The 13,757-nt window shown below is 39.9% G+C and overlaps 1 protein-coding gene across 1 annotated transcript; it reads left to right on the top strand.

Moving 5' to 3' along the window:
- Positions 1-483: 483 nt before the first annotated feature.
- On the top strand, positions 484-9,710 carry LOC117299127 (SLIT and NTRK-like protein 2). Its single transcript, XM_033782587.1, has 8 exons — positions 484-509; positions 2,151-2,222; positions 3,278-3,337; positions 4,426-4,491; positions 6,306-6,377; positions 7,145-7,213; positions 8,190-8,258; positions 9,638-9,710. Exons 1-8 carry the CDS (start codon positions 484-486, stop codon positions 9,705-9,707), a joined length of 504 nt encoding a protein of 167 aa, XP_033638478.1. The 3' UTR covers positions 9,708-9,710.
- Positions 9,711-13,757: the final 4,047 nt, after the last annotated feature.

Below are 13,757 nucleotides of genomic sequence, written 5' to 3' on the forward strand. Positions count from 1 at the left end.
TACCCAGCATTTTTTACAGTGTATGTACCAAAAGTGATCTTCTTGTGTGCTTGGAACAATTTAGTGAGGAACACTCTGAAGCTCCTATGACTAGCAGCGTAGTTCTTGATGGATCAGTTATCATACTGATGATAAGGCCTGCTGCAGCTATTAAGGACTTTGAGAAATATACAAACAATACCTTCATTACAAACATTTACCTCACAGTTTCATAAAGCGTCACGTGTCGATCTGGTATCGCATATATTGACAATTTCCTGATAGGTACAGCTAGAGCAAAGCATGAGAAGGGCATACGCAGACGTGCAGTTGCAGAAACTGCCATACCAAGAATTTGCAAGAACGTCTTCGTGTAGACAGCATCAAGACAGAGCTCTTTAGATTCCTGTCTCATGCTTCTCAATCCAGCACTTCCTTTCACCAGATGGGGCTGGACCGAGACAGATGATGGTCTGTTTGAACCGTATTGGAAAACACTACCAGATGCCTCCCAAGCCTGCTATGAACTCGTAAGATAAACCTGCAACACAAGGTTGTGTGGAGAAAAGTGCACATGCATCATATCTGCATTTGAATGCACAGACGTGTGTGTGGAATGTGAAGGGGCCTTGCTGAAAAGTTGATTTGAACTGACCACAATGGGAGATCGTAGCTTCAATATTTCCATCATGGTTGTGAGCCCCTATGGCCGAATAATAGTACAGCAATCCCGACATCGAAATTTTTAGTTGATAATGACTAGTGAACCATTTTTTAGGTTCTTGAGAAACAATCATAATGTTATTGTACTGATCTTAACATAACTTATGAGTTAAAGGGGTGTTAATATTTAAAAAAAATTGCAATTTTTAATTTAATTGGATAAAAAGGATAGGTTTATCATTCCAGAGCTTTTTGCTGAGTTTTTTATTTTGCTGTGTTTTTATTATGTGAAAAAGACGATTGCAAAATGGAAGAATTTGATGACAAGTTGCTAAATACCCCCCTTAAAGATGCAACATACCCCTTTAATATGATTTTAACATTGCTTAAATTATTAAACAATCATTTCAGAAGATGTTAAGTACCTTTTAATGACATTAGTAAATGCTGGTGTTGATTTGTATGCAAACATGCCCCTAAAACTAGTATTTGGCGGTCTTTTTTGGTGAAAAGTGGCCAAATGCCCCTTTAAGATGCAAAATGCCCCTTTAATGTGCTTTTAACATTGCTTAAATTATTACACAATCATTTCAGAAGATGATAAGTGCCTATTAATGACATTTGTAAATTCTGGTGTTGATTTCTTAGCCAATATGCCCATAAAACAGTAGTATTTGGCGGCCATTTTTCAAAATGGCCGCCACGGCCACGAGGGACGGAATTTGCGATGGCCCAATATCCAGTTTTGTTCAGAATACTATTCTCTACATCTGTGCCAAATTTGATGCTTTTATCACAAAATGCACGATAGGTTAGCTATGCCGCCCCACTAACTCATTGATTAAAGGAGGCAACATGGTAGGTTTTCCCGAAATTTTACACGTCAAATGGAGCTGTTGTGTTACTTATTTGTATACTACAAAGGCTTAAAGATTTGTAGTAAGCACACTTTGCGGTAGCACAATTTCGTTTTTGAGCATGTGATGTCTGCTTGATTATAAGCTAACACTTGGCTTGTTCAAAACATAATATGCAAAGCTCAACCTAAACTAAATGTCATTTTCATGTGGGGATTTTAATTTTGTCATACACGAGTTTCTAAATTTAATAGGCAGGTAATCTGCCCGAGCAGTCAGCAGCATGACTGGTTTATTCTTGGTCCAATTGCCAGCTTAAGGTGCAATGTTTGGATCCGGGAGTATAAGGATATAACAGGTGAAATAGGCTGATATAATGTATTGTTTAGGCCATTCTTGAAAATGCATGAGCAGACTTGACCCTGATACCGAGTTCAAAGCGGCCTGACCCATGATCTATTGGACAGTGTGACCTTGGAACTGTGGTTATTTTATCAAAATGAACTAATGTGTCAATTAGACGCAGATTAAGGTTCGTTAGGAAATGGGACAGGCCAAACGTGACAAAGAATCCAAATAAATTCTACCCCGATAGTTTTTAGACGGTAATTTTTTGTTCATGTTTTTTCTTCTTTCTTGCTTGTGCTACAGAGACCTTAGTATGAACTTCTTGCGAGAGAAACCAGAAGATTGGTTGTTGCAGTTTGATTATCTCGTTTACCTGTACGTATGATAATGTGTGATTGATTAATAATAATGATCTACATAGCTCAACGACCATCACATATTAACCCTAGCAAATGCTCTTTTCGATTTCAAGGCCAGCTTTTCGTGCGCGCTCATCTTCACACGAGAGGACGGAGCCTGAAGCAGAATCCAAAGCCGAAGCCATTGTTTCGAAAAGGGCCATAGTCTCTCATTAGAGAATGCAAAAAATAATTAGCTTAGTTTGTGTTGAACTGTGAATTTTCGATTTGTATTTAAGTTCCTGCATTGTGTGGATCTCTGTTCTGAATGTTTACACACAGTGCTGAATAACGTTGTATAAAGTGTACGTCACGAAGGAACGCCGCCGGTTTTTAGTAGCCTTTAGTCAAGGCGCACGCGGCACACCGGAAGGCACGCACAACCCCAAAAATGTAACGCACGAATAGATACTACCAGCGCGAGCGGCGTAAGCCGCGAAGCGCCTTTAGCAACTCGTTTTAGAGCTTTATGTTTTTCTTTACCTTTGCCACGATTTTGGTGGGAGGACATGTATCGAATTTGCATCGAACGTTCTTGTGACGTCATGCAACTAATTGTGGCTTCAAATTGGCCAGCAACTCACCACGCTAATGCCTTATGCATTACATTTTCTCCCTCAAAAATCGTTGGCAAATGTAAAGAAAAACAAAAGGCCCCAAAACGAGTTGCTAAAAGCGCTTCGCGGCTTACGCCGCTCGCACTGATATATATATTTTGTTCAATCGTGCTAAAGTCTAGGTTTCTAGTAAAACTAGGACATTTCATGTGTCGCGCTCTAAACCAATGCAAATGTAGATTTTTTGTGAAGGGTGCAATTAGAAAACTAAATCTTTTCCATGTAAACAGTTATTTAGCTGGCGTTCTTTGGGTATAATGTTTGCCCCAAACTGTTCGGGCTTTCCCAATATGTGTAGTAAATGTAAACTGAGGAGAGTGTTTATTTTTTAGGGACATCGAGATAAGGGAAGAGGGGGACATGATTTGCATAAAGACGATCTAATATTGTTTTGACTTTGTTCTTTTAATTTCAGGAGTGTATCCGGAAATCTTATTTCGAATTCATTTAAAGTACCACCGTCTCTCAGGTCTCTGTAAGTTGAATACGTTTTTGTCTCATTTTGGGATTAAAGCTCATTATTTCACTAGACCAGTTGCTCGTTGACTCGATGCCTGTTTTGTTGTAGTATTTCATCGAACGCGTGGAGTATATAATCCACTATCCTATACCGTGCGGTTAAAAAAAACTGTCATCTTTTGGTGATATATCTTTAGAAGTACTGTACGGTTGGAAAATGTACACAGTGTTAAAATTAGTGAACCAAATCCATTGTTATGATATTTCCAATAGAAATGTTATTTCAATAAGAATGTTATTGGGAGAGCAGTACGACAATTCTAAATAAATGGCTAATTAGCCAGCCGAAAGAGGTTAGTTGCACAATCGCTTAAAGCCATTGGACACTTTCTGAACAGAACAACAATTCAAATTTCACAGATTTACAAATAACTTACAGGGTTTACAGAAGGTAATGGTGAAAGACTTCCCTCGAAATATTATTCCATGAAATGCTTGACTTTTTGAGAAAACCTTAAAACAATTATCAATTCTCGATTATGAGAATAATGGAATTATTTTAAACCATGTCATGACACTGCGTAACGTGCGGAAACAAGGGTTGGTTTTCCCGTTATTTTCTCCCGACTCCGATTACCGATTGAGCCTAACCTTTCACAGGTTTGTTATTTTATATATAAGTTGTGATACACGAAGTGTGGGCCTTTGGACAATACTGTTTACCGATGTTGTGCGATTGCTTTAATGGTTTTTTTTGGGGGATCGAAACTATAATGTTAGAGGCTGCAACGAAAACACTTATGTTTTGGACCTTTAGGTCACACTGCCATGGATTTGTATCAAGCGAGGCATTCTAGAAACAATGGTCCTGTCAGATGTCCACTTCTTTCAAGAGAGTTGGCCAATCCATAAATTATCTAAAGACCCACTTACAAACATTGTTCATTTTCATTCCAGTGACGATTTCTTAAAAACAATTATAATACATTTATAACCAAAATGGTAAATTTCGAGTGATAAAACACTCTATAAGATTTGACATACAGACAAGCGATTTAATTTTCGGGTTGCAACATCGTTTTGATTTTGTTTTTTTCTTCAAAGGTCGGCTTATGATAACCAGTTGCAAGATATAAGAATGATGATGGAAACCGGAAAACTATGGAAAGTGTAAGTACCTATCTACTTTTTGTTTGCCAAACTAATCATGATGTTGAAATGATTGACCAGTTCACCTGGTGCAATATAATGGTGAACGGTTGTGTTCATCATTAAGCCACGCCCATTTCATGTGCCCCCTAACATTACCCATACATTGCGTACGTAAAGAGCTCATGCACCACGCTTACATGTCCAGGTCACATGCACGTTGTCAACAACCAATGGAAGCTATCTTCTGATGATCTGCTTCACTCGTCCCCAGCGCCTTGCTTAAACCAAAGGCGCTGGGATGGGCAAACGTATCATGCACTGTCATTGGTTTAATAATGCGCAGTCCCATCATGCATCACACTCACACTGCGCCACATTTCTATGCACTGTAATGTACGCATGACGTACTTCCTGAACAAGAATCTGTGCAAGCGATTAGCCCATCCCAGCGGTCCTGGATAGACTGGCCGCTGGGGCCGAGCGAAATTATCTGCCTGTTTGCCTGAACGATTCAATGAGGGCGCCGTTTTAGTTTGAGATTGTCAAAAATACATTTTCGCGAATATCCATTGCGCAAGCGTTAACTGTTAAATTGGCTGCATGCTGGTCTAGCTGGCGATCAAACTTGATTGCTAGGTAGACCAGCATGCACCTCATTCACGCCTAATGCACGCGTTCCAAGTATCTGTGTAAGGTCTATGGACATCCTTAAACTCGTTCTATTCGTTCTAACTCACAAAAAACAACTTTCGTTCATCGATCTCCAGCTTTTGCCTCAAGAAGGGCGTTGATAGAGAGTGTGACGTCATATAAAGGGGTATTTGGCACATCTGAATAATAGCCGAGTGTTTAAGCATCGATTTAAAGTTTAGCTGGTTAAGTCATCGGAGTGTGTTTGTTAGAATCCCTGTCGTGACACTTGTGTCCTTGAGCAATGCATTTTACCATGATTGCTTCCCTTCACCCAGGGGTATAAATGGAGACCCGCGAGGGTAAAGGTTGATATTGTACTTGAGAAGGCCCCTGGAGCGTTACTGTTGCCCAAGTTGAATACTCCCCAGGGAGCTGTAAAGCGCAATGAGAAGGTTATTGTGTAATGCGCTATAATAGATGTTAAATTTGCATCGGGGAAAAAGAATATGCATGTTACTCGGGTGGGATTCGAGCCCACGACCCTTGCAATTCTAGAGCAGTGTCTTACCAACTAGACTACCGAGATTGCCCGGCAGCTAGAGGCAGTTCGAATCCTATGTTTTGGCAGCGGGTACCGCAACGATATAATAGATTTTAAATTGGCATCGGGGATAAAGAATATTAATTTTGGTTTTTACCCATACACCGATGTGTTAGCACTGTATACTCAGTACCTTCCCGAGTCCTCTGAAAACAGGTACCCGCTGCCAAAACATAGGATTCGAACTGCCTCTAGCTGCCGGGCAATCTCGGTAGTCTAGTTGGTAAGACACTGCTCTAGAATTGCAAGGGTCGTGGGTTCGAATCCCACCCGAGTAACATGCCTGTGATATTTTTTTTTACAGGACTCAGGAAAATACTGAGTATACAGTGCTAACACACAACGGTGTATGGGTAAAAACCAAAATTAGTATACAAATTTGTTATTGTTTTGTTATTTTAAGCGAACATCTAATATATCCATCGTTTGCCTCGGGGGGGGGGGGGTGGGGGGTTGGCTGATAGAGAGTGTGACGTCATATGTAGGGATAATTGACAGTTTTTAAACCTGATAAGCGAACAAATGGGCCTCCATCAGCAGACACGTTGACATGTCATATGTCCGACGCAGTAACCATTTTGTTCCACTTTTCCCCCAGATCTTTCGCAAGAAACAAGTTGGAAGTAATTCGAACGGATACATTTAGAAACTGCAACGAACTAGCTAAAGTGTAAGAACTATTAGTTTTAATGTTTTGAATGTAAAATTCATTTATCTCTTGTATTAAACTGTCTGTTTGTGAAGTTTATATTTAAGTTCATATTAACGCTGCTTCGACCAGCCAGTGCAGTTTCCGTGCAGTGTCACTTTTATAGTAACGTAATGTTTGCGGTACAAGTTATAAAGATTCAGTGTCTTAGTTGTTAAAGACACTGGACACTATTGGTAAGTGTCAAAGACCAGTCTTCTCACTTGGTGTATCTCAAAAAAAAATTTTGAAATAACAAACCTGTGAAAACTTGAGCTCAATTGGTCGTCGAAATTGCGAGATAATAATGAAAGAAAAACACCCTGGTCACATGAAGTTGTGTGCTTTTAGATGCTTGATTTCGTGACCTCAAATGCTGAATCTGAGGTCTCGAAATCAATTTCGTGGAAAATTACTTCTTTTTCGAAAACTACGTCACTTCAGAGGGAGCCGTTTCTCACAATGTGATATACTATTAACCTCTCCCAATTTATCGTTACCAAGTGAGGTTTTATGCTATCATTATTTGGAGTAAATAATACATGATCTTTGCTCTGTACAATGTTTAGTCATGGTGCCATTTATGAGTAACTGAAAACACCAGTGAATCGTTTCACCTTATACTAATGACAGAAGTGCGTAAAGAAAAAAAAAAATAAAGAAAATTAAATGAAATAAAAACAATGGTTACTGCGTCATAGACATTTGACACCCCTTAACAGTTTTAACTATGTTGTTTGTATTCTAAGGGGGCTTTCTGCAAACAAGATTTCTCAAATCGAGCCCGGTGGTCTTAGTGTGTCTAATTCTACCGAAATGTAAGTCCAAAATGTAAATATTAAAGATGCATACTTAAAATATTTGTGGGTGTGGCAGCCCCGCCAAAAATTACTGTCGAAGGTTAGAATATTTTCTGTCTAGTGACCACACTATCCGATATTTATTAAGTTAAAAACAATTGTGCATAATGTGTAAGTCTTACTGACTTATATAAACCATGAATGTCAACACACAATGCCCACTAACTCACTGTCAGTAAGCCGACTATCACCAACTATCACAAGGCCGATGTTTATAAATTACCTTTATATCTTCCGCTAGACGAAACCAGCCACATCTCGTTTTAAATAAAATAATATGGAATGAATTGGCTCTTCGATAATACCACATTGGATGATTGGCTTTAAATAGTCGTTATTTGGACGTATATGATCATTGACCAAGTTAAAGATACACATAAATTGAAAATATTAAAGTCTTTGAACAAAATCATTAACACTGATTTGTATCAGTGGTTGATAATGTTCCCTGTGGCCATTGGGGGAACCCCCACCCCTTAAAAAAAAAAAAAAAAAAAAAAAAAAAAGTAAGTAAAAAAACATCAAAAAATACAAACAAAAATACAAACAAACACGAATTTCAATTGTTTCATAATAAAATGCTAATACAGTAAAATAATTGTGTTTATTAAACAAGTAACAGTACACCAACTCAGAGTAAACATGACTGTAAGACAAGGCAGAGTAGTGGACAACTAACATCTTTTGTTTGTAATTTTAGTCAAATTTTAAACATTGTTTAACTTAAGAGGGTTAACATTATTATTATTATTTGTTCTTTTATGCAAGTCGACAGACACACAAGGCCAGAAGGCCTCTTCAAGGTGTGAGCTATATACCCTAAGTTTCTCAAATTGTGTGTACCTTTAACTTAGTCAATGGTCCTATAAGTCCAAATAACGAATGTTTTGTATGATTCAAGTTTGACACGTTTTATTTGTTCTTCCTTTGGCAGATGGCTGAACGACAACCCAGGTGTAGAGCTTAGTCCCGCCGCGTTTGGTGGTAGACGTTTTAAATCGATGTAATGCAATACAACACCTTGATTTAATTAGGGAATAACAGTGTTCGTACCCTATCATCACGGCGTGGTAATGACCGGGTTGGTGGCTGGCGCTGTTAACGGACCTCGCCTCCGGCTCGGTCCGTTAACAGCTCCAGCCACCAACCCGGTCATTACCACGCCGTGAAGACCGGGTACGAACACTGTTATTCCTAATAATAAATAATAAATACCTTTTTTAGCGAATTAAACGGCTACAATTGTCAAAATCTTGTGATTTTTCTCTCGGCGGTACTTCCAGACATGTTCAGGGGCCATAGTTGAGCTTTTGATGGTTCCAATCTCTTTCGTGCGTTAATCACATTACTGATCTTTGAGACCAGTGACTCTTTGAAACAATGATCTGTTAAGCGGCTTCACCGGGGTCAAATGAGGCAAATGATTGGACGATAGCTGTTCCTTGTGCATTAAAATGCCCATGAGCTCGGCGTCAGTTTATACGCGCGCAAAACCATTACACGCGCGCACTCCAAATTTATACATTTCCAGCGCGCGTAAGCGTAAGTGCGCGAAGTTGCAGAGAAACTTGCAGGGATATAAATAAGCGTGCGATATACAGTGCAACGCGCAAGGTTTACACAATGTATGCTGATTCAGTGGCCATTTATTCGCTATTTTCCAAAGCCGGTCTTTATACCACCGTTAACACTCCCACACGTGACCGGGTTTTGACCAAACAGAGACTTGAAACCGTCCAAGGTATTTATTAATAATAAATAAAAGTACAACGACAAGTTTGTCCCGTCAAGTATGAAGCCTGTTTAGAATAAAATAAATGTCTTTAAAAGCTTCCGAGGTAAGAAATTCAGATTTTACTCATAATTTCGTTTAGAGACAAAACATGTTATGTTTTTAAACTCGTTCGCGTAAGATTTTGCATTATATAACACCGGCAAGACATTTATTTTAATTAAAAAAAAAAAAAAAAAGCTTTCATTGTTCTAATTTGGTTTATGCTCCACATTTATAGTTAAATAAAAATTGCATAAATTCAAAAAGATGTTTAACATTCAATAACAATATTGGTCATCTGTGAGGCAAACAATCTGCCGTGATGTACCACCAATGGGCCGAAGATAACAAATGGGCAAATGGATTGTTGAATGGCGTTAGTATTACACTGGCAGTGCAATGAAATTCAAGTTGCTAAAACACACGCACTCACTTAAGGAACAAATCCCCATGCCAAGCTCCGGACTTGGATTTTAATCAGGGTCAACAGAGGAGAAATGCATGACATAAACAGCTGAGTAAACTTGAAGCCCATTGATTGAAAAGTCACTGTGTTGGTCTCATTTGTATTAGCAATGTATTGATGTAAATCTTAACATTTCTTCCAGATCACTCCAGGGCAATCATCTTACAAGTATAGAGAGCTACACACTGGGAGGCATGCTGCTGACTGTGTGAGTGGTTTGGGACAATGTTGAAGTTAAGAGAGTAAATGAATGGTTAGATAGTCCCCAGTTTTATTGTTTATTCTTGTTTATCGGGTGGTTGTTTCTGGCATATCCAAAATGGGACAAGAGTTTCAACCCAGAATTGACCTAATTTGCATATTTAAATTAGGCGGTAATTATCAAACTTTATGGTAAATTATCTTTAAAACTATTCATTATCAGGACAAACTTTGTGTTAGAGGTGAATATAAACCTGACCTCGGGAGTCTAAAAAAGATATTTGTCTACTCGAATGACTCTTTCCGAACAACTAGGTCAAAGATCAGGGGGTAAAACATACGTTTAATTGGTTTTCTCCACTTAAATGTATCATTACATGGTATACCATTACAGATAAATTAACAATGAATTAATTATTTGTCCCAATTGACCTCTATTGATGACATTCAATAAAATAAACTAAATTAATAATCAAATTTATCCGAAGGAATCTTGGTGCCAATGCCTTCTAGTGATTTTCCAAGCGAGTAGGTGTAAATTTTAACTAACAAAATTGTCATTGCACAAACACCATGCTATCATTATGCCTAGTTTTCATTAGTCCTCTGGTGCGGGATTGATGTGCATTTTCTGCAATTATACCCCGTATGAGTGATACGTTGAACCATCAACTGTCCATGTGTACAAGGCAAAATTGAAGAACAGACGTTTGACACACTATATGGATGCAATGCCTGATGATGATATGTCTTAAAAATAGTGATTCTTTTCAACCGAATTGTCGTTTTCTAGGTACTCAAGAATGATTGCTGTCTTGGCCATACAATAATTTAGCTTATTACGTTTTTGTAGCTACTCGGCTTTTCTGTGCATAATAAGGCATCGTCAGCAGCAACCTTGTCCGCTGTGCATCGTCCAACCCGTCTATGTGATTTACCACGATGCTCTCGACATTAAGATCAGTTGCCTCCCCTGTTGGTGCCTCACCCGTTGGTGTCACTCTCAAGTTGTTGCCCAACAGTTGTATCCACCCCCGGTTGCATCAACGCTGTTGACTACACGTCAAAGCGTCCATCGTTGTTGCCTCCCCAGTTATTGCCTCCCATGCTGTTGCCTCCCCAGTTGTTGCCTCCCGTGTTGTTGCCTCCCCTATCGTTTCCTCCCCAGCTTCTGCGTCCCCAGTTGTTTCCTCCCAGTTGTTGCCTCCCAGTTGTTGCCTCCCAGTTGTTGCTTCCCAGTTGTTGCCTTCCAGTTGTTTCCTCCCATAATGTTGCCTCCCCAGTTGTTTCAGCCCAAAGTTTGTCTCCCTAGTTGTTGCCTCCCCAGTTGATGCCTCCCATGTGTTGCCTCCCCTGTTGTTGTCTCCCCAGTTGTTGCTTCACCATTTGCTATCTTCCCCAGATGTTGTCTTCCTTGTTGTAAGCTCCCATGTTGTTGCCTACCCAGTTGCTGCCTCCCCAGTTGTTGCCTCACCATTTGCTATCTTCCCCAGATGTTGTCTTCCTTGTTGTAAGCTCCCATGTTGTTGCCTACCCAGTTGCTGCCTCCTCAGTTGTTGCCTCCCCTCATTATTGCCTCCCCATGTGTTGCCTCCCCTTATGTAGTCTCCCCAGTTGCTGCCTCACCAGTTGCTATCTTCCCCAGATGTTGTCTTCCTTGTTTTAAGCTCCCATGTTGTTGCCTACCCAGTTGTTGCCTCCCCAGTTGTTGCCTGGGCAGTTGTTGCCTCCCCAGTTTTTGCCTCCCCTGTTTCTGCCTCCTCAGTTGTTGCCTCCCCGTTGTTGCCTCCCCGCTGGTGCCACTGTCCTGCCTCTAATCCGGTTGTTTCCTCATTGAACTTCTTTCAAGCATTGTTAATTACCTGTTTGTATACCTCATGTATGGACCGCCATTGTCTTACACTGAGAGAAAAGGTGAAAGGAAATATTCCAAAGGAGATCAAGAGAAACTATCGCTCCCAGGAGCTACCAGCGAAGCTATTGCTCCCAGCAGAAGCTACGATAGAAGCTGTCGCTCACAGAAGCTACCAGGGAAGCTATCGATCACAAAAGCTACCAGAGAAACCATCGCTCCCAGATAAGCTATTGCTCGAACAAGCTACCAGAGAAACTATCGCTCACAGAAGCTACCAGAGAAGCTATCGCTCCCAGTGGCTACCAGAGAAGCTTTCGTCAATAGAAGCTACCAGAGAAGCTCTCGCTCCCAGAAGCTACCGGAGAAGCTCTCTCTTCCAGAAGCTACCAGAGAAGCTATCGCTCTTAGAAGATGCCAGAGAAGTTATCATTCCCAGAAAGCTACCAGATAAGCGATCACTCCCAGAAACTACCCGAAAAGATATCACTACAAGAAGCTACCAGATAAGCTATCACTCCCAGAAACTACCAGAGAAGCTATCGCTCCCAGAAGCTGCCAAAGAAGCTATCGGTCACAGAAGCTACCAGAACAGCTATCGCTCCAAGAAGCTACCACAGAAGCTTTCGCTCCCAGAAGCTACTAGAGAAGCTATCGCTCTCAGAAAATGCCTAAGAAGTTATCACTCCCAGAAAGCTACCAGATAAGCTATCACTCCCGGAAGCTACCATAGAAGCTATCACTACAAGAAGCTACCAGATAAGCTATCACTCCCATAAACTACCAGAGAAGCTATCGCTCCCAGAAGCTGCCAGAGAAGCTATCGGTCACATAAGCTACCAGAACACCTATCGCTCACAGAAGCTACCAGAACACCTATCGCTCACAGAAGCTATCAGAACAGGTATCGCTCCCAGAAACTACCACAGAAGCTATCGCTCCCAGAAGCTACAAGAGAAGCCATCGCTATGGCGTTTTGCTACAGACCCTTTGAATAGCGGAGCTTCATTATAGATTAGACAAAGCCATTTCCCATACAACATGTTGGTGAGCTCCATGAAACCAAACATAAAATGCAAGAACATTGGCAAACTTCTGGTACACTCCTTTCAGTTTTCGCTTTCCTGATTACTAATGCGGATACTAATAAACTGCGATGAGACAAATCTAGCTGTGCTGTTAAAGCCAAGCACACCATTTGTTTTGTCTTTTAACGCACTGTTCAAACATTGACCCCTGACCTACCAGTAGAGAGGTCATTTAAATGTATTTTATTTCATTGGATATAATATTTTTAAGATTGTTTGGGAAAGGGTGGATTATTTTAAACCAAAAAATACATTCATTATTATTTTCACTGTGATGTTATGAAACGTAATAATGCATTTGAGTGGAGAAAACCAATTTAACGTATGTTTGACTCCCTTGACATTTGACCTAGTTGTTTGGAAAGGGTCAATCGAGTATACAATTACGTTTTTAAGATTATCGGGGTCAGGTTTCTATTTAACTCTAACACAATATTTGTCCTAAAAATGAATAGTTTTAGAGATATTTGACCATAAAGTTTGATAATTACCACCTGATTTAAATATGCAAATTAGGTCCCTTCCGGGTTGAAACTCTTTTCCCATTTTGGATATGTCATCAATAACCACCCAATAAACAAGACTCAACAATAAAAAAGCGTTTGCAATTTGTTTGACACAACATGAACATAATTCTCAATCTAGTCCTCTATAGTGTGCTTTAATTTTAAGCCACAAAAAAGCCTTGTATTAACACTTTCTACATTTTTTTTAAGTTAGTAGTTTCATTGTAACTAACAATGCAACGAAAAAAAAAAACGAAGTTATCCTAAGGACAGACTGAAACTCTATGAAATTAAATGTCGAGAACTAATTCAAACAATGTTCGGAATAACTGATGTTCGGTTAACTGTACATCATCATAATAAGCAGCCATGCTAACCTTTTTAAAATTGCCCTGTAATTTGGGGCGGTTTTAGTAATCACCTATCGCCGTAAGACTCATTTTTCGCCGTGCAATTGCTAGTTTACAAAGAGACTGTTCATGACAGTGCATACGCTCTGTTTTGGCTATAGACGATGTGACCTCTGACATCACTCGAAAAACATAACATGATTCACTCGCATACCGCCGGGCAGAACCTTTGTGTTTTGGCAGCCAGCTAGAAAGTGTACGCAAT

The sequence above is a fragment of the Asterias rubens genome, chromosome 14, assembly GCF_902459465.1.
Source record: "Asterias rubens chromosome 14, eAstRub1.3, whole genome shotgun sequence".
Lineage (NCBI taxonomy): Eukaryota > Metazoa > Echinodermata > Asteroidea > Forcipulatida > Asteriidae > Asterias > Asterias rubens.

Excerpts from the sequence above, each read along its gene's own strand:
- LOC117299127 (XM_033782587.1), top strand. The coding sequence starts at position 484 with ATGCCTCCCAAGCCTGCTATGAACTC. Across the intron at positions 510-2,150 it reads CCCAAGCCTGCTATGAACTC|AGACCTTAGTATGAACTTCT; the intron begins GTAAGATAAACC and ends CTTGTGCTACAG. Across the intron at positions 2,223-3,277 it reads TTTGATTATCTCGTTTACCT|GAGTGTATCCGGAAATCTTA; the intron begins GTACGTATGATA and ends TTTTAATTTCAG.